At 31.2% G+C, this 22,069-nt stretch overlaps 1 protein-coding gene across 9 annotated transcripts in view; it reads left to right on the top strand.

Annotated features, from left to right (window-relative positions):
- Window positions 1-17,968, top strand: part of Itpr (Inositol 1,4,5,-trisphosphate receptor) — a 123,351-nt gene extending 105,383 nt beyond the window's left edge. For 7 of the 9 annotated variants that reach the window (XM_076506977.1, XM_076506976.1, XM_076506979.1 and 4 more), the window contains 10 exons: window positions 1,009-1,128; window positions 2,519-2,691; window positions 3,264-3,428; window positions 4,084-4,288; window positions 6,148-6,324; window positions 7,210-7,388; window positions 8,716-8,881; window positions 9,639-9,799; window positions 12,207-12,368; window positions 14,032-17,968. In XM_076506977.1, the coding sequence (XP_076363092.1) occupies window positions 1,009-1,128; window positions 2,519-2,691; window positions 3,264-3,428; window positions 4,084-4,288; window positions 6,148-6,324; window positions 7,210-7,388; window positions 8,716-8,881; window positions 9,639-9,799; window positions 12,207-12,368; window positions 14,032-14,112 (1,589 nt within the window). In that variant the 3' untranslated portion in view covers window positions 14,113-17,968. Of the gene's footprint in view, window positions 1-1,008; window positions 1,129-2,518; window positions 2,692-3,263; window positions 3,429-4,083; window positions 4,289-6,147; window positions 6,325-7,209; window positions 7,389-8,715; window positions 8,882-9,638; window positions 9,800-12,206; window positions 12,369-14,031 lie in introns of those variants that run through there. The other 2 variants (XM_076506980.1, XM_076506983.1) reach the window with 2 other exon arrangements.
- Window positions 17,969-22,069: the final 4,101 nt, after the last annotated feature.

The raw sequence follows: 22,069 nt of genomic DNA, 5'->3' as shown, positions 1-22,069 counted from the left end.
TAAAAAAAATATGCACCGACATTTTATCATTCATGTAAGTTGATTAAGGATTTATATTTTAAGAAAATTAATTAATTTTTTTACATCTACATGTAAAAAACATTATTAATGAGTATAAGCAATTAAAAAAAATGATTAAAATGTTTGTGAGAATTTAGTTGCTTTGTTGGGGAAAAAATAAAAGTTAATCAAAATTGGAAGAAGGCCAGCTAATCCTACCAACAAAAGGGAGTATGTTCTATGAGAAAACCAGAGATGTTTCTAGTTTTTTTTTATTCTTTAGACAGAATTTTACATCAGTTTATGTTATTCCACTTCATGTATTGTACAGATTTAACAAGTACTAGGCAGGTACTGAAATATATTTTACTTTAACATATTACATTGGCATTGTAATTCGTATACTCATCTAGTAACTCCTAGTATGAAATTTGCTGTGGTAATATAACTTAATTCAACATGCTGTACTAATATATTAACTCCTTGTATGGAAATTTAGTAACATAACTCACTTTTAACATGCTATTACTAATGTAGTAACTCCTTATATAAAACATTTAGTATTATAACTTACTCTAACGTGCTATTCTCATATAATAACTGCTAAACTCCGATATGCTAAACTAATGTAGTAACTCTTAAGATGTAATTTTACTGTAATATCGTAGCTTACTCCAACACATTATATTGTTGTAGGGGTATGGAACTTCATGGTGTAATGGTTCCAAGAACAGGTACTCACTGTAACAGTTAAATAATAAACTTGATCACACTTCACTTTTGATATCTTGGATATCACTTACTATGATAGAATAACTTTTCATCATATCAAGCACACTGTACTAGTATGTTGAGTAACAGTGCTTAACGTACAAATAGTGTTTGCTCCTAAAAAATATAATTGTATTGATTTACTATTAATTTTCTAGGTTTCCATTTATCAAAGTGATAAAATCTTTACCCCAAGAATATTATTTTCCTTAACAAATATAATTTTCCTCATTTTAGGTCAGCCTCTGTTATATTGGGTCAGCAGGCACATGTCAGATTGGAGCACAGTAGCTTTCAACTTGGCTGTTCTAGTCAATCTTATTGTTGCTTTTTTCTATCCATTTCCTGAGAAGACAGGTATCTAATGTATAGTTCAAGTGAGGTTAAGAAAGAGTTACTTTTAATTACATAATTTGTAAATGTACTTCACTAAATGTGTCACTTGGTGCTCTGAATATTTGTTTCAGCTTTACCTAGCACTGTGTAGAAGTGCTCATCTTGTAATATATCTTTATAACACAAAATAATACTACATGAAGTCATTTACACACAAATGACCCTCACAGTGCTAGGTTTATATTTAGATACAAAATAAAAAAAACCAAGTCACAGTTCAATATTCAGAACTTGGCTTGAAACTGATAAACTTTGGAAAGTTAAAAAGGTGAATGTCCTTTTTTCATGTAAGTATGAAATTCACATTTCCATGGGAATGGTCTCTTCTTTTGTGTAGTTATTTGGAAAGATACTTGTATATTTTTTACTCTTTTATGCAACTGAAACCACATTACTTCTAACAATTTTGAATGTGTCAGATGTTTCAAGTTTTGTCTTTCCAACTAAGTAAATAGTTATTTATATAATACTTAAGAAAACATCACTTAATGTTTTAGGTAGAAGTGTGTATCAAGTAAATGATTTAAAGAAAATACATCACAAATCTGACAAGGATCATCAATATGTATTCCATTGATGATAAGGCCTCTTTGTCTTGCAAAGTTTTCTTTTCATTCTGCAAACAGAATACACAAGAAAAATGTACTATTTGTATATACAGAGTGATAAAACATTTGTGTAAAATCATCTGAAATCACTTTGTGAATCAGTGCTAAAGTTTTGATTTATTAACTGTTACAATATTTTACATGAAGTTTCATGTAAGCTATAACTTGACCTTTAGCATTGTTGAATGCAAAAGAGAACTGTAGTATAATGTGTTACTGGGTTAAGAAGCATTGTTTGTTTTATGAATAACTTCTTAGAAATTTTGTTTTATGTATTCTTAGTTTTTATGTAGTTAAATAAGAACTTTATAAACTTGTTAGTTAGTGAAGTGCAACAGAGGTTATTTAAACATTTAAATTACATATACTTATTGAAAATGTTACCCATCAGGTCATGATTTCTCCTGAGTGGCTTGAGAACTTATAACTCTAAAACTCGAGTTTTACCTGTGGTAATAGAGCACATTGTATTGTGAGACTTTGTATTTAGTTTAAAAAAAAAAGTCCTGCTTAATAGAATATAGAAATGAAACTGAGTTTGTAAATATCTAATCTATTATAATGTATGAACTTCATTTGGTTACAAATTGCAATCTCAACTTTGCTATCACTGATGTATATGTGTGTTTGTATGGGTTTCTTTGATAATATACATTTATTTTTCTTGGTAATTTTCATATGATGTTGAATGTGCAAGTTAATATGATCTGATATACTATAATAATTCTAAGGTGTATTTCCAGAAATTACTCTTCAGTGGTCAGGTCTTATTTGGGCCATGATGTTAATTTCACTGGCAACTATTGTTACAGTACCTCGAGCTTCAGGAATTCGAACTTTTATAGTAGCAACTATTCTCCGACTAATTTATTCAGTAGGATTACAGCCAAGCTTATGGCTTTTGGGGGCTGTAAATGTATGTATTTGTCTGGTATTTTTTGGTATTTGTCCTTCAAAACTATTCACTCATATTACGTAATCCATATCAGCACATGCTTCTATAGCTAAACGTGTTCTATATTATGCTGTATAAGAATTAATTTATTTCTTTAACCCTCTGTGAGTGCCATTGTTTGATTCTGTGAAGCTATACATAGTAATATTTATTATCATTTTGAAGTTAATAGAAATAAAATTAAAAACAGGCTTTGAATGTTCTATTTCATGGCTGAAAATGACTTTTGTCAAGTAAAAAAAAACTTAATTTTTCTACATTCCATAAATACACAACTATGAATGTTGAAAATTTATAAGTTATTAAACATTTAACCTTTAGAAACACATTCACATAAAGTAAATTTTAGAATCAGAAAACACTATGTGGTAATGAAAAATCTGGATTTGTAAATAAAGTTTAGAATAAAAACAAAGCAAAATTGATACATCATTTCATTAACATTTATGTGGGCAAAATGAAGTCAGCAGTGATAATATTATTTGTTATTTATCAGTCATAATTTATGTGTGAAAATTACTTGGTTTTTACAGTTGGTCATAACCTCTGTCCATCTGGTTAGCATTATGGGTAATCATGGGACTTTCAACAAAAGTTTTCGTCAAATTCTAGCAGATTCTGAGTTACTCTACCATCTTGGTTACTTGGTATTCTGTGTACTGGGTCTGTGTATGCATCCATTCTTTTATAGTGTCTTGGTAAGTGGAATTGTTTCTCTATTTATATAATTGTGTGAATCTCCCATTGGAATGTCATTAAATTTATAGATTTACAGTGCTAATGTTAGAGGTTTGATTCCCCTAAGTGGACACAACAGTTAACCCAGTGTGGCTTTGCTATAAAAAATACACACGCACAAACGTATAACTATGTGGCATTTTAATACAAATGCATATGATAATTTTCTTTTGCTTTTTTTTTTAATATATGGATTCAATGTTTACAGTAATTTTGGGTTTATATGAATTTGTATGTGTATGTTGCTTGTTGCTACCCTCATCACAAAACATGACTTCTTTAGTTGTACTTTAAAATCTAATTAGTACAAATATAATAAAAGACTGTAAATAAATTGGAAATGTACTAGAAGTAAGTTTGTTTGTTTTTTTTATTAAGATTTGAAACTCCATTCTAGTGTTTCAAGCTTTATGGTAGAAATTGTTTACCCTATCTAGTTTATAAGATGAATTTTTTCCCCTTTAACTTGAAGTAATCATATAAGAAATATGCAAAAATGTAAATATCATATTCAGCTGTTTTGTTCATTACTTCTTTTTCCATCTTCTCAACTAGTTGTAAGGACCAAAAAGTTAAAATGAATAGTATTACCAGGACATTTTTGTTCTTTCACAGCTTCTTGATGTTGTCTACCAGGAGGAAACACTACTTAATGTTATTAAATCAGTAACTCGTAATGGTCGATCCATCATCTTGACAGCAATTTTAGCTCTTATACTTGTCTACCTATTTTCCATCATTGGTTATCTTTTCTTCCGAGATGACTTTCTTATGGAAGTTGATAAACAACAGTTAGTTAATCCTGTGGATTATGAAACTGGTGAGTTTTAGATTGTTTCACTTATGCTATAAATTATTAGGTTTTAATATATCACCACCTGTTAATAATATCTCATTAAAACTTCAGTATTTGTAATTTGACTTTAACCCTCTTTTACCCAGAGTATCTTTTCATTACTAAGAACAAAAAGTGTTTGCATACAAATTGTAGATGTAATTAGGATATGTAGTCTCACAGTTGTGTAATCAGCTCCTGTTAAAAAAAAGTTATTCCTATATATATATATATAGACACACATCTTCACTGTAAGAGATAGACATGCCATTTGTTTCAAAAAAATTTTTTATTAATATTTCCTCCAATTATTGTAAATGGGTATATTTTATATTCATACCTCTGTATTGTTTTCTTTTGTTGGGAAGGGTATGACTGTTTGGGTGTGAATAATCCTGTTAATTAGTTATTTGTAGTTTCTGTAATAGAATTTTTTATGTGAAAATTTCAAGACTTGCATGCACTTTTTTCTTTACCTTGACTGTTTTATAACAACAAATAGAAAGAATAAACATATTAAATTACTTCAGTCTTATATAATTATTAAATTTTTGTTCCTCCATGTTTTATTCAAACATACTTCAGGTGTGAACTTCCATAATGACAACATCAGGGGTCAAACCAGACTCCAAAAATAGGTAGAAGTTTTTGAAAATAAAAAGATTTCATACTTTTGTATCAAATGTATTCATAACATTAAAACACCATTAGAAGGTTAATAATTTCAATTATATGTATAGGAACACATGCAACTTCCTTGAAGTTTTTGAAATTCCTATATAAGTGGGCCCAGCGTGGCCAGGTGGGTTAAGGTGTTTGACTCATAATCTGAGGGTTGCGGGTTCAAATTCAGGTCACACCAAACATGCTCGCCCTTTCAGCCATGGGAGTGTTATAATGTGATGGTCAATCCCACTATTTGTTGGTAAAAGAGTAGCCAAAGAGTTGGCAGTGGGTGGTGATGACTAGCTGCCTTCCTTTTGGTCTTACACTGCTAAATTAGGGATGGCTAGCACAGATAGCCCTTGAGTAGCTTCGCACAAAATTAAAAAAACAAACAAACCTATATAAGTATAGGATCACTGTGAGAGTAAAAGGTATCTCAAAACACTATAGATGTAATACACATTTCATTGCTAAATGAAGCATAGTTTTATTCTTTCTACTTATTCTTGTCCAAGGTTACTGATAAGGGGTAGAATTTCGTGAAATTAGTATAACTTGTGACAAATAATAACTAACAGTAGAATTGAGCTTCACATTTATTTGAAAGGATTAAGTGTTGATTTAGTATTAAAAAATTCTTGATTTTTTAATAATGGAGTTAAGTCTTGATTTAGTATGAGAAATTATTGTTTTTGTTTAGTGATAGGATTAAGTCTTGATTTACTGTAAAAATTTTTTGGTTTTTAAATGAAAGGATTAAGTCTTGATTTAGCATTTAAAAACTGTTAGCGATTCAATGAAAGTATTAATTCTTGTGTTAAAGGGCTTTTGGTGATACAGTGGTAGGTGTTGGGAATTATATTTGTTTTACAGTGAAGTATAGTAATATATAGGTTTGTATATGTCTGTTTTTAAACCATAACCTAGCTGTAAGAAGTTAATTTGAAGTTCATGAATTACACTAATAATGACAAACATGGATGAATTAAAGATGTTCTGCGTGTTTACAAAACTTTTACAGGAATTCAAAATAAATTGAAATACAGAATTTATGCAAACCAAAACAGTATGTTTCAGTTATTTAATAAGAGTTATTTATGAAAAAAAAGTTGAAGGCACAAAACACTTGAAGTGGAATACAGAAATACTCTAACAAGCTTACCATTCCTTGTTTTCAGCAAGAGACTTTTCACTCACTTCCAAGATTTCTCATGCTGAGAGAACTCATACGACAACATCAGAAATAAAAACTCCACCTGGTTGCCTTGAGAAATACAAGAAAGGCTGTTATTGCTCTAAGGATTTTAGGGATATTTTGTTTTGGACCTATAATACAAAAAATAATAAGGACTTAGGTAGGTTGTAATTGGATTATTTAGAAAGGCAATTTGTTTTGATGTTTGTTGTTTGACATGTTTGGTGGGAGACATTCTGTGGTCACCATGTTGGAATGTAAGAGTGTTAGATAAAGCCAGTTGATAAAAGTAACACTGAAAGGTGAATTGGCTTGAAATTTCATTCATTTTATGAGGTTGTCAGGCAAGTTTGTTCAGTGCAAACCTTATTTGACCCTCTTTCTTATTTCTAGATGTGTCTGATTTAGCAGCTGTTCACATGTTTAGAATTATTTCACGTGGAATTTAACTTACCACTTTTACATTTCAGCTATGATGTTTAACAGAAACTGTTTACAAATTTATCTATTCTGTAAGAGCCATTTTTTTTAAGTGTTTTACTTTTTGTTTAAACTACTCAAACATTAATGGCTTGGTTTATTTAATACAGCACAAAACATATGAAGGAAAAATGTTTTGTTAATATTATGAGTGATAGCACCAGCCCTATTATTATTACTATTCGAAACAGATCCTATAATGTATCACTATTGCTTGAACATATGAAACAAAACATTTCATTTCAGTAAAACATGTGCTCTAAATGTATTCTGTTATAATAATAATAATAATTTAAACTAGTAAAAATCCAGGTAATCAAATAAATAGTGTTCTAGTATTAATCTGTGTAACTGTTATTTAAAGCAGTAAAAACTGGAGAGTGAAAACGAACATTGTGTTTTGTAGTATTTTTTATTAATTGTAATTTTAACCTAGTAAAAACAAGATAATCAAATAAATGTTGTGCTCCAATATTACTCTTTTAAATTATTAAAGAATAAAACCAGAAAGTCATAGCAAACATTATTTTCTAATAGTATTCTGTATAATTGTCATCTAAACCAGTAAAACCACAGAGTGAACCTGTAATATCTGGGACAGCAAGACCAGATGCATTCGACAAGAAGGAAAGCCAGAAGGAACGTGCATGTGACTACCTAATCATGTGTATTGTGACCACCTTAAATCAAGGACTAAGAAATGGTGGTGGCATTGGAGATGTATTGAGGACACCAAGTGCAGTGGTAAAACTTTTTAATATTATAGTTCTTATTTTTCATACTTAAACTGTAAGTGAGATATTGACATAGGTAATTAATTTCTTTATTTTTTCAATGAGAATGTTTTAGCTCAAGGTGTATGCTGAAGTCTCAAAAGTTTCCTCTTGTAAAAGTCACAGAAACAAATGATTATTTTCAGATATTTACATGTTCTATGTGGCCAGGTAGCTCAGGTGCTTGTATACAATCTGAGGGTTTTGAGTTTGAATCCCCATCCAACCAAAACATATTCTTCCTTTCAGTCATGAAGGTGTCATAATGTAATGGCCAACCTTACTATTCATTGTAAAAGATTAGCCCAAGAGTTGATGTAGGGTGGTGATGAATGGCTGCCTTTCCTCTAGTCTTTTACTGCTAAATTAGGGATGGCTAGTGCAGATAGCCTTTGTGTTGCTTTATGCAAAATTCAAACCAAAATCCAAGGCAGACGTTCACAATACCCTTGTAACAAGATGTGTATGAATGTATGCTTTTATGTGATTTAATTAATATTTTACAACTAAGTGCTATAATAACAAAAACATGGCAAGACAAAGGTTATAACAGCATTATTTTTGTATCATGAGCAGAAACTCTTTCATTTATTCTGTTACTGTCATTAAGGATATATATTCATATTAATTCTTTGGAGCTATGATATTGAAGCTGAAACAATTATTTACTTATAATGATACACTTTATGTATTTGAAAATAAATAAACTTTACTTCAACATGTGCATAATATTACAAGTTTCATAAAAAGTTAATTACTTATCACAGGTTTAATATGAGATTTGTAAATTTTCAGATTGTTGTAAGAAAATATGTAATTTGTCTCTTTGTTTCTATTTTTATGCTCAGCCCATTTAAAATGCATGTTTGTTTAGAGATTTACGTGGCAATAAAATACTCTTAGAAGCAGACCAAGAATCTTGTGATATTATATTAATTATTTGTTTATTCCAAGTAGTAACCAGGCCTGGAATTGTGTAGTGATTGGGGCACTTGACTTTGTAATCTTCAAGTTGTGGGATTAAAATTCAGCACCAAATGTTCTCACTTTTCAGCAGTGGGGGAGTTATAATATGACTGTCAGTCCCAGTATTCAGTGGTAATAGTAGCTCCAAAGTTGGTACTACTGGCTGGTTGCTCTCCCCATGATTAACAGTTCAAAATTAGGAACAGTGGCAGGTAACTTTGGTAGCTTGGCCATAAATATAGAAACCAAATCTTATTAGTAAATTTTTGTGGTATAAATATAACAGTATTATGTCAATAACAAGTTTCTTGGTGTGTTTTTATACTTTATAGGAGCCCCTGTTTGCTGCCAGAGTTGTTTATGACATGCTCTTCTTTTTCATTGTTATTGTTATTGTCCTAAACCTTATCTTTGGAGTCATCATTGATACATTTGCTGATCTCAGAAGTGAGAAACAACAGAAAGAGGAAATCCTGAAAAACACTTGTTTTATTTGTGGTTGGTAACTCATTGCACTCTGAATAATAATAACTTGATTTTATGACATCAGTGTTTGTAGTTAAAAACAGTCACAGAAAAACGTGTTGTAATATTATTCTGTGTAACTGCCATCTAAACATTGTAAAGTTTAGAAAGCTTTCTCTTATCTTCCAGTATTTCAGTAAATACACGTCAATACATTACTGTCACAGTTTAGACATTTTATTTCACTCTAATCTGTGAGAATATTTTCTACAAGTTAGTTAAATATCTTCTATATTATTAAATTATCAAAGCATATCTGTATCACAGGTTATCTTTTCTTTCAAAGATATGTTCAGTTACTCCATACCACCTAGTGGCACATCAGTATGTCTGTAAACTTGCAATGCTGGAATCCAGGTTTCAATACCCATGGTTGGCAGAGCACAGATATCCCATTGTGTTGCTTTATGCTTAATTACAAATAATTAACTAGTTATTTCATTCTCCTGTAGACATTTTGAAAAATATTTTATGATTGTTTATCTTCTCAAAATGTATAAAAGTATTTTCCAGAATTGTTATATTATCTTCTATGTGTGTGTGTGTGTGTGTGTGTGTGTGATATGATACCGTAAATCAGTTGAGCTTTTTAAAAATATATCTAAGTTATTTCTCAAAGTGACCATTTGTGCCTCCCTGTGTCATTTTTGATTCTTAACTTCTTATAAGTTTGAATATTTAAGATTGAGTGGAAATCTTGTTTAAAAAACTTTTATTTTAATTTTCCCAGGATTAAATCGGTCAGCATTTGACAACAAAAGTGTTTCCTTTGAAGAACATATCCGCTGTGAGCATAACTTATGGCACTATCTTTATTTCACTGTCCTAGTTAAGGTGAAAGATCCAACAGAGTTCACAGGACCCGAGAGCTATGTGGCAGCTATGATTAAGGTACAGTTTCAGATTCATTGAAGGAAATAATGCTTGGAGTATGAAAAAAACAATACCAAAGCTGTGGTGGATATGTATATAAAATTGAAGCATGCAAACAGATTAACTATGAAAACAAAGATTGATTTTATAGCAATACTGACTTTGGGGGGCTTATTGTTATATAGGTTTTTATTGGGTTTTTTTATTTATGGGCCCATATTTGTTATGAGACTTAGATATGAAGTCTATATCATTAATAAATGGCACTTTTGATCATAATATGAATATCTAATAACTTAAAATTTGTATTACATTATATCTAATTCTTATATACTTTGAAACTACAGCAAAAAGTATTGATACATTTCTCATTGTACACATTGGATACATTTTTTTGGGTTCTGATATAAGATTCATTATTATTTGTGTTTTGTTACACTTTTGCTTAAAAATGATTGATATTACTTATTTTGTGTATTTTTCATAGAACATAGTACACCATTTAAAGAATGGTCACCTAATATAACAAAAATACCATTCCCTTGTGGTGGAGCAACAATAAGTCTATGGACTTGCAACACTAAAATCTGGGGTTTTATTCCCATATTGGACCCAGTAGATACTCCAATGTGTCTTTGCTATAAAACAAGTAAACAAACAAACAAACTGTTTATATAAATGAGATAAAAAATTCTAACATGAAACATATTCATCAGTTTAATCACAAGATACGTACCAGTTTTGGCTGAGAATTCCAATTACTGAACAGCATCAGTGCTCATGAACCTAGCTAAGTTAAATGACAACTGTCTTAGTAAAGGATATATCTTCATATTAGAGAATGTTAAGTGGTTACAAAAGCTTGTAACTCTGTACTTGTAGGTCTCTCACTGGTACAGCAGTAAGTCTATGGACTTACAATGCTAAAATCAAGGGTTTGATTCCCCTCAGTGGAAACAGCAGATAGCCCAATATGGCTTTGCTGTAAGAAAACACACACATACACCTGTACTTGTGGAGGTGCTTCTGACCTCTACGTTGTATATATAGATATATAAATTAATCTTTGTAACTTGGAGTGAGATGTGTTATGTTAAACATGAGTGTTGTACAGAAAAGCAATAATATGTATAACTTACAGTAAGATACATATTATGTAAAATATGAATTCATCGTAAAAAATATAAATACTTCTTTTGTAACTCGAAAAATAAGATATGAAACTTGGAATATGTGGGTTTTATAAGGTAATTACTCTTGTTCTCAACCTTGATGAAGATACATTATGAAGAACCCAAGTATGTTGTATAGAAAATAAATACTTTGTATAAATGGCAATAAGATAAATTATGTAGAACATCTGTTGTATAGAAACTAAATACTGTAACTCAAAGTAAGATTGTTATGTTAGGATTAATGCTAAGTTTAATTCTGTTATGTAACATTGTTACCAGATTTGTAATTCTTGATTTAGTTTATTTCTTATTGCTTGACAAATGGTTCCCAGCAAAAGGCTTCTGAAGCGAAAGTCATTTGTTTAGTTATTTCATAAGTTGCTGTTGATTGTAGAATTGTATTAATTATGCCTAAGATCCTGTTAAGCATTGTTATTTTAACATAATTTTAATTCACATAAGAGTTACTTAATTGTATGGTGTATAATATTAAGTTGTGTAAGACATAAGTTGGTTTTATGGGAAATTAATTGACCTCTTCATGACCAAGAGGTCTGTTACGGCCTGGGATTAAGCTGTTTGACTTATAGTATGTTGGTTACAGGTCTGAATGCCATCACTTAACATGCTCTCTCTTAAAACTACCAGTCATACATTTCATTAATAAACAGTAGCTCAAGAGCTGAAAGTTTGTAGTGTATTAATTTTAAATTAGTAGCAGCTGTTTCAGATATGCCTTAAGTAACTTTACATGGAATTTAAGAAATAAGTAATTGTAAGCAAGAGTAAGACTAGAAAGTTACATGAAACATTAACATTTATAAAGCTCAAATCTGTGTAAATATTATGTAGTTTGAGTATTACTACAGTATTGTAAAATAATTCTATATTGTATGAAAAACAAGATGATAAATCCTTTCTTGATACAAATGAACAGTAAATGCTTGAACAACACCATTGTTTTACTAGTTTTGGAATAGTAGACCAATGAACTTGTTCATTAAAGTTAAAAACATTAAAAGATTTAAAACTTAACAAACAAATTGTTGTAGATAATAAACTGTATAGAGGATTTAGCTACAGATGAGCAAAAAATAATTGGTGATGCATCATGATGGTTAATTTGAACTTTTCTTAGATCAAGCCAACTTTGTAGGATATGGCTTTTATAATGTAGATTTTAACAGCAATCATTATTGTATAGCACAATATATTTTGAAGAAAAACCAGTATATTTTCTTCATCACCAGGATCGAAACTTGGATTGGTTTCCACGAATGAGAGCCATGTCTTTGGCAGCAAACGAGGCTGAGGGTGAGCAAAATGAAATTCGAACCTTACAGACACAGCTTCAGAATACTCAGAAGCTTGTGTCAGGGTTGTCACAACAACTGAATGAGTTGAAAGAACAGGTTAGTAATTAGTATAAAATGCCAAGTGTATACTTTTGTGTATATACCTGTGTTTTAGGTGGGCAGAGTTACTCTTAATGTAATACAATAATATGTAGGTGCCTGCCACCCCGTCATGGAAAAATACATAATATATATAGGCCTAAAAAATCTTTTGCTTGTTGTTTATGGGCTCACATACCTTTTTCAACAAGAAAAGAAGAACATGGTGCCTGTTGAATGGTACTTTAATTTTTTGTATCACTCAAAAAAGTTTGACATGTCATCCATTTAGTAGGAAAAGCATTTTACTGATTTGAGAACAACAGGAAACAAAAGATGTAATAAGAAATACAAGTATGAAGTAAATTAAAAATGAAGTATAGTCTGTACTTTTCAGTAGACGGTCTACCTGGAAAAGATAGATCTGAATGACGTTTTTGTACTTATCTTTGCCTTCATGGTTTCAACAAATAAGAGCTAGGCATCATATTTAAATTAGGAATTCCCAGCTGGGTTATATTGTGTTAACAGTTAAATAAAAACAATGTATGAAATACTGAAACCCCAAACTCAGTGGGATGGTTACACATGCATGAGACAAGATGTGAAAATTTCTCCAGGCAGTATCATATACATTTGTTTGTTCATGATCCTCCAGTAGTGAGTTACATTGAAACAGTTTATTATGATATATACCTTTTTATATCTGGCAGATATTAACATACACCACAGTCACTTGATACACCTGAAAAATGTTTTCACGTTGTTATTTCACATGTTTCATTAGCTCCATATTCATTAAATATCAGTTTCATTGTAGCAAGGCAGTGTTGTGGATTGTTATATTATCTATTCTAAAACCCAAATACATTTTTTACAAAGTAAGTCTTCTTTTTTTATGAAGAAAGAAAGAAAGGCACAAATTCAAAAGTGAAAAAACTAAATCAGATGAACTCTTATCTTTATAACTGAGAATCCTGTTTTAGAAAGTTTCTGTTGTAAAATTATCTGGTAATCATACATAAAACTAAAAAGGCACCTTAGCTTTTAAGTATCTGGATGAAAATAGTTTTTCAGATACAGTAGTTGGACTGTGGAATGGGTTGCCTTCAGATGTTGTTGAGATACTAAATTTGAGTGAGTTTAAAAAAGGCTTGATAGATATGTGAATGATAAGGGCTGGCTTTAATTTTTCTTAATAGTTTGGCTTGGAGAATGGGTCAGCAGAGATGGACCAATAGGTCCCTTGTTGTCTGTAAACATTATGTTAATTTTATGCAAGTGTACAGCCCATTAGAAATGATGGAGCAAGTACTACTATCATCATCTTGTAGTATACCCTAACCTCACATTCTATAGCTAACAGCCTCCTGGTGGCACAGAAATATGTTTGCAGACTTATACTGCAGTAGACTGTGTTTTAGTAACTGTGGTGGGCAGAGCACAGATAACTCTTTGTATAGCTTTGTGTTTCATAACAAACAACAACAATTATAGCTAACTGAAATAAATAAATTTTGTGTAATTAAGCTTGACAAACAAAAGGGCAGAAATGTGGAGTTGAAGCAATCAGGTGTCACTAAACCCCTTGTTATGTTAAAGTTTACTTTCCATAAAAAGATAATTGTTGAAAGTAATATTTGTTGTTGTTTAAAGATGATTTCAATTGTCTCTTCTGTAGATGACCGAACAGAGAAAACAGAAACAAAGGCTCGGATTATTAGGTTCAGCTTTCTTCCCTGTGAACTTTTCAACTCAGTAAATGTGATTGAATACCAACACTGTATATTTTATGAAATCCATTATATGCCTTTCTAACTGTGGTCACATTTTATACACAAAAATAGTATTTTTTATTGATCAAAAAGAATTAAATGGGTTGTATTGTCCAGAATATATTTACATCATGAAGTTATGAAACTAGATTTGTGACGTCTAGTGTCACTTGAAAGTATTAGGATTTAAGTGATATCCAGTGTTTTGAAAATTGTGTAATTTTTTTTGAGAAAATCAAGCAAAAATATTTAAATCCAAATTAACTGAGTCCTAAGAACTTGTTAACAAGATAACTTTTGTGCCATGACAAATCTGGAACATTGTTTATTAATTATTATACATTGTTTTATACATGTGCCTTGCTTCATTGTTTCTGTTGTCAGACATGACATTGTTTTACATAATATTACAATGATTCTGATACTCTTATGTTATTGAAATTAATGACTAATTTTTATTCTTTGTGTTTATTACTCTCAAAGGAAAGTTGTTTCATATCAGGCAATTTATATCAATACTCCTTTCATTTACTATAAGTGATTTTGTTTGTAAAGCATTATTGAACAATTTTTTAACTATTGTAAAGAAAAGATACAAAATATTTTGCTAAAATATCTGTATTTTTGATTCAAAACTAATGCATTCCATAAACTGTTGTATCACTGCTGTGTCTCATAAAGCAGCCACATTCCTATACATTCTAGCAGCAGGTTTGAACATCCATGGCATTACTGTATTGTTGAAACAGTCTAGCTAGAGTACTGAATCTCCACAGAGTATAACTTCTATTTTATTATTAGTAAATATTTAGCATTCTGGTAACAATCATGAACGTCTTAGAATGAAAACATTCTAGATAGAGTACTGTGTTTCTGTAGTGTTATTGTTAAACTTCTAACGTTTAAGTTAGAGTGCTATCTATCTATTTTGTTAAACAGAAGTAATTTAGTTGCAGTTCTAACATGTTCATAATTTAATTATTTATGCAAAAATATTAAAATTACAGTACTATACATTAAGAACCATTTGTCCTATAAGTGTTGTGATAATGCTTCAGAACATAAGGTACACTGTGCCTTGGTAGAATTTAAGCACATTTAGTTTTCATGGTGTTTGCATAATACAAATAGCTCACAGTATTTACATCTGACTGTGTTATATAGATGGTTAATTAAGATGTTACCATTTTGAAAACTTTCTTGTTTAAAGCCATTCTGGTTTATTGGTTGTATTATTTCCCCTAGAAGTAAAACACTGCAGCTGTATCATTGTCACAGAGTTATTACTTTGTGAAAAAAATTGAAAATTTCAAGAATAGGGTTGTGTCCTCTTTTTTTTTTTTTTTTGATAATTACAAAACTTATTACATTACTGTGCCTTTATGTTAACACTACTGTTAACACCAAAATGGTCTAACTTAACATTTATGATTGCATTTCATTCTTTTCATAGTTTAAAGTTAAATGTTTTGGTTTCAAAGAGTATAGGTAATTGTGAGGTAAGGAAAACATAATTTTATATTAATTTTTCTAAATTTCTGTGAAAACAACTACATAACTAAACAGCAAATATTGTAAGATATTCATGAGAAGTGGTAACACTATCACTGACTGCTTTTGTTTATATTGTATTATCTGTCTTCGTCATTAATAGAATGTGTTCCAGCAAATTAGTGAGAGTATAAAAGCAGTGGGGTAGTGAGGGTGTCTGGCACTGAGGGATATAATATAATATGGTGCTACTTCTTTCACAAAATCAATCTTAACTCCTCCCTCCTTGTGTATTCTTACTTTCCAACCAGTAACTAATTCAGTTGCCTTTTGCATGGCTGCCAGATATATGAAAGTTATGTTTTATTCTTTGTGAATTTGTATCATCAGCTGATTAAGGTCTCTGGTTTATGTAACGATGTTACACTACATTAATATAACAGTGTACCACAAATCTCCTGATTGATATTATTATTATTATAGGACAAATACATCTGAGATGAAATTATTTTAGCTACTAAAAAAATATTGACAGTTTAAAAAATACATCCTCAACTTATCAGTTGCTCACAAAATTGCTAAATTTCCTATTAACTATGAGATGTCAGCATAGTTTAATTAATCTAATACTGAAAACTAAAGGATTTCCCCAGATATGATATTCTAATATTTGATGTTAAGTGTAACAAAAACATTTAATAAGCTTTAGTTTTATGGGAACAACTAAATTCTGGACAAATTGGTTGTTAATTTGGTGCCCCCTCTAAAAAAACAACAAAAACCCTGTACCCACAAGCAAATTCCTCTGAAGTGCACCACCTTCACTGTATTAGTGCATAAAAAAAAATAGTTACTGTGTTTTAACTACCTGAATCCATTTAAAAAACTATCCTAAGGACTCAATATCGTCAGTAACATGCCTGAATTATTAAAGGTTTTTTCTTTATCTGTACATTTGTAGGGTCTGTTTTGTGAGGAAAAAAGGTAACTTTTAACTGTATACTTATAAAATGCACAGAGCTGATTTTACTGTTCATGTCAGAAGTGCCTTAAAAGTTTCATCACTTACTGTAGTTCAGGAATTATTAGTGGTGGTAGGATACATTTATCATTAGTTCTGATATGGAAATTGTTCTGTTTGTTTCTGTCTTAGGGAATATATTATATCTATTCAACAGGGAGTTACCTTTGTTTGTTTGTTTATGTTGAGTTATTTTCAAGTTTCCAGGGTTTTGGTTTTCCTTATGTTCAGTGAATTACTACTGTTGTATTACTGCATCGAATTAAGAGAGGTCCCACTTTATAGCAGATGGCAGTATGATATACAGGGTGTTTGGAATGTCACTGTGCACATATATATTTATTAACAGACATGTTTCAATATAGAATACAGGAGGTAACTATGAATGACAATTATAAACAATGTTGAAAGTGACCCCGATGGCATCAATACAGGCCTGGATCCTTCTTATTTTGTTTCTAAACACCACTATCAGTTGCTGGCTTGAAATAGACCGAATAAAATATGATTACAAAACTGCACAGTGACTTTCCAAACACCCTGTATTAGTAATCATAACAATGACTAGGATATTTTCTGATAGGTTATAGGTTTGTTTTTATATGTTTGAAAAGAAAGAATTTTGTTTGAAAACTGAGCTGTGCCTAACAATAGTATAAGTTGATTTCATCATGTTTTACAAAATATAAAAAGAATGTAACTGTTCTATTTCTGGTCAGTAACTAAATATTTAGAACAAAAATACTTTTACCAACCTAATATTATTAAAACATAAGTTGTATTAGACTTAGAGCACACATGTACAATTCTATTATCAGTTAACCTATTGCCCTTTTTTCTCTTATGTAAAATATTGAGTTGTTGTTAACATATTGAAGTTAAATTATCTTGGTTCTGTTTGCCCTGTTAGCTTGTATTGTTGGAGTTGGCAAAGCATATGTAAATGTATGTTTTAAGATTTAAAATGGCTTCAAGCCGAGTTTTGACAGGCAATGCTAGAAAACATAAAAAAATAGTTAACTTAATAAAGGTAAAATTTCTATTCAGGTGTCTACTGTTTCACCTTATCTTTTGGAGCAAAAGTTACTTGGAACGTCATGCTGATTTTAGAGGTTTTTATTACTGACAGATCTGAAGTAAGCCATAATTCTGCTAATAATAAACAGGATACTAATCATGGAATGTTTGTCTACAACTAGAAGAGATAATAAGATACATGCTGTATTTGTCAATTTGTTGTTTACAACTAGAAGAAGTAATAAGATAAGTATCATTCATGTCTGTTTGTAAAAAAAACACACAACTAAATAAAGTGTTTTCCAGAAATGTTATACCACAGGATTTTGAAATAAACTTGTAAGGTAAAGGATGTTATAACAGGTTGCACTATACTTTTTTAAAATTTATTAATTTACTACGTAAGGAAACATAACTGTGCAGTTTTTTCAACATCTTGTACCCCAATATTCCCCGCTGGTACAGAGGTAAGTCTACGGATTTACAACGCTGAAATCAGAAGTTCGATTCTTCTCGGTAGACTCAACAGATAGCCCCACGTGGCTTTGCTATGATAAAAGAAACAAACAAATGAACTTGAAGCCCAAGTCAAACAGTTTTATTGAAATCTCAGTAAATTTCCACGTGTCTACCATTAATGGCCCTTCGCGTGTAATCGATATTTGATTACAGACCATATTCACTGCAATATATCTACAGTTACACATCCATTATCTTTGTCTTTAGCTCCGCGATGTTTGTTATGGGTGTGAGATACACGATATCCTTAATATGCTCTGTATATTTCTTCTTGTACTGGCGTTTATAATTACACTGTCACAGTCACTTTACTTAGTCTCTGCTAGCCAAACGACACATTGAGCCTTTTCTTGACAAATTTAACAATAAAAGCTGTTTGCGTTGGTTTATGAGATGTTAGCTGCATGGTTGTATTTCCTTATTTATTTAATTATTAAAAGTTAAAATAGGAAAGATTATTTGAACGAATCTGTATAGTAAATCTACATGTGGATCAAGGATCTAATACATATACTTCGAATTTTTATTTACACAGAAACAAATACAGTAAAAATACTAAATATTCAAATACATAAAAATGTATTTATGAATAGTTTGTCAGGTAGTCCGTTGCTGGTATAGCGGTAAGTCTACGAATTTACAATGCTACAATCAGGGGTTCGATTCTTTCAGGTGGACTCGGCTAATGTGGCTTTGCTATAAGAAAACACAATTTTTCAGGTAATGTGCAATAACGATAAAACCGCAAAATATAAGATTTCTATTATTTTTAGTCTGTGAAACAAACTTTTTAGAAACTGAGGCAAACAAAATTTGAACAAATAATATTTCAGTATTTTTTATTTGTTAAAATGCAATAAATTTTAGAACAACAAAAAATATTTTTAAAAAGACTTCGACATAACTATCCATAGTACTTAATGAACACCAGTCTCTCAGGGAGACGGCAGCGATCAGGTCTGAGAGTTTTACCTCCTGTGCTAAAGAAACGCTCAACATAAGCAGAAGATGCTAGAGCACGCGGGTAGATTTAACTATTAGAGATAAGATACGTTTTTTCATGAAACATCAGGAATGCAAGGACCTTCGGGGTAAGTGTTGACATCTATATTCTCTGAAGAGGAAATGACTGATTTCTTAGAGGCAGCAAAGAAATTAAAGAACTTACTCTTTTAGCGAGGGGAGGGATTACAACCTTCTTTTGTTTGTAGGATTATTTGTTGAGGGAACTTTCTTGACTGCTTCCTGCAGGAGCATTCGATTGGATCGTTGGACCATGAGTCTAGTGAAACACCAGTCAAGGTTAAATCTCGAATCCAACGCCGCAGCCGTACTGAGTCAGCCGGGTGTGAACAGGTTCCTTCTATGCAGAGTTAGGATTGAAATTATATCTGGAATTCATAACTTCAGTCTCAGTCATCACCCCATAAACATAACTGGAGGTTGCAATGTTCTGATCCTGGATGAAATCTCTTGTCTCTTCAAAAAATATCAGTGTCGTAACTAAATGTGCAAGCACAGACTTAAAAAGTAAGTTTCGATAAACCAGTCTCTAGGTTATCAAACTTCTTCCAGGAAATCTTCACGAAAGACTTAACCATAGTAATTTCTGAGTTCCATTGTGTTGGCATTACTGACTGAACTCTGGCTTCTCCCTCAAGTATATCAGTTGTTTGGTTTGATTTTCGAATGTAGGACACGATGGCTGATGCTTTGGAAATTACTTTCGGTAGTGGTCAAGTTGCTCTCATGCCATCAAGCAGTCATCATGTTCAGGAAGAAAGTTGGATAAATTGTGTGATGATTTAGTTGCATCCAAAATTTCATCTTGCGAGTCACAACCTGAAGATGAGTTATCTCCCACGCTAGATAGTGTTTGCGTCACAAGACAAGCAGGAAAGTCTTGATCATGTTGGATGTGTTTTCAGGTGTCACATGGGACACCTTGCTATTCGTGTTAGAGATTACTTCGTCATATTACTCTCCAATGTTATCAGATGCGTGACACCCTTTGAAACGCCGACATGCCAACATGACTCTGCATTTTCCAGTCAAGTATAAAATGACCAAGTAACTCCAAGAAAACTGCACATTTGTCTGCTATTCCAGATATCCACAATGATATTGATGTTGAGTACGAGTTGCAGTAGAGAGATTAATTTTGTTGGACTTCTTCAAACCTGTTTTCAGTAAACATTGTGGACAAATGCTTAAGACTAGAAAGGATATACCTCGAATCCATGGCTGCCATTAGATCTTGAAAACCTCTTGACTCGACCAGTGAGAAGTGCTGCAATGTACCAACAATAAAATTGAAGTGTTTGTTAGCGATGTGCTTCTGATAAGGGAGAGTGGACTTGTATTTAGTTGATTCTGTATAGTGCGATATTATTGTAGGCTGCTAAACCATAGTGAAAGTACCAGAAGCACATTTAACCTTATGTGGTTCTGCTTTATGATTACGCTAGAAACACAAAATCGTATTTCGATTATGTAATATGGAACATAGTCTATATTAAAAATAATAATAGATGAAAGTTATGAATATAGCTCAAAACATGAGAGGTCTTGTTCAACTATAAAATATATTTTATAAAATAAAAACATATCTCAGTTACATTTAGAATGTGGTTTTTATAGTAAAAAAGACATACTGCTTTCAAGAACTCTTATCAATATATAACATTAGATGGGGGCATCCAACCCCATCATTACCTTCCTCATGCATCACTCTGTCAAGTTGTGCTGATTTGTTATTTTTTTCCCGAAATTAGATGAAGACATGACATTCCTAATGGTATCTTGTGTCATTGTTTCGCGTTTGGTGCTGATTGGTCAAGAAATGTGGAAACGTACATGAACATGTACACATATTGGAGTTTATTTATACATAAGTTGGGGTTCAAATCCCTCACCCACATCATAATCTTCCTCATGTTATCCTATACCACTGCGACATGTGTGGTACTGAATGATCGACAAACACGTGTTGGGAACAACTTTCAAATTATGGATATACTACCGTGTATCTTTTTCTCGAACCTGCTCTTTGCTTTATAAAGTAGGTAGTTTACATGAAATATACATCCGTGATTTACATAAAATATAGTTCATGTTAAAAAATAGTAAGGAGATATGTCAACAGATTAGAAGTTATTTTTTCTGAAATAGAAATACTTCATTATATTTACACTTTGCATTGGTGTGACCAGATCTATCGGTAGGAAATACGAAATGTTTATATGCCACTAAAGTCACTTTAGTAGCCATCCCAATTTTAAAAAAACAGTACGATATATACATTTATACAGCTGAAAAAACTATGCAAAGGGCCACAACAACATTTTTTTCCTTTCCACTTTAGCAGAATTGTCGTTTTTGCTTTGTTGTTATTTTTATGAGTGCTTCTTGTTTATTAAAAATGGCAGTGTATTATAATAACGTCGTTCCTACAGAGTCACTTGATACATTTGTGCCACTTGTACAATATATCTTGCTGCTTTTTTGAAAGTAACTTGTAGCTTTCTGAATAAAATTAACTCTTCTGACACAAAGTAATTCAAGTAATTTTAAATTACAAACTGTAATAGAACAAACTGGGAGCTCGTCTGGGATAAATTGTAATAAGTAGTGTAATAAACTGGGGATTCGTGTTCGAGATCTGAATCAGAGACAAAATTTGATCTAAATTAAAAGTGAAATCATAATTCAATTTATATTTACCAGTGCCAACAAAATTTGATCAAGTATGATTATCACGATTTTCTTGATTCACCTTCCTTCGAACAATTTGAAAAATGTAGCAAAAGTAAATTGCTCGAAATTGTCAAAGTATTAGAATTAGAAGCCAACAAAATAAATGAACGAAAAATGAAATAGAAAGCACGTTAATGAAA

The sequence above is a fragment of the Tachypleus tridentatus genome, chromosome 6, assembly GCF_004210375.1.
Source record: "Tachypleus tridentatus isolate NWPU-2018 chromosome 6, ASM421037v1, whole genome shotgun sequence".
Classification (NCBI taxonomy): domain Eukaryota; kingdom Metazoa; phylum Arthropoda; class Merostomata; order Xiphosura; family Limulidae; genus Tachypleus; species Tachypleus tridentatus.
This window is presented reverse-complemented; position numbering and strand designations above follow the sequence as displayed.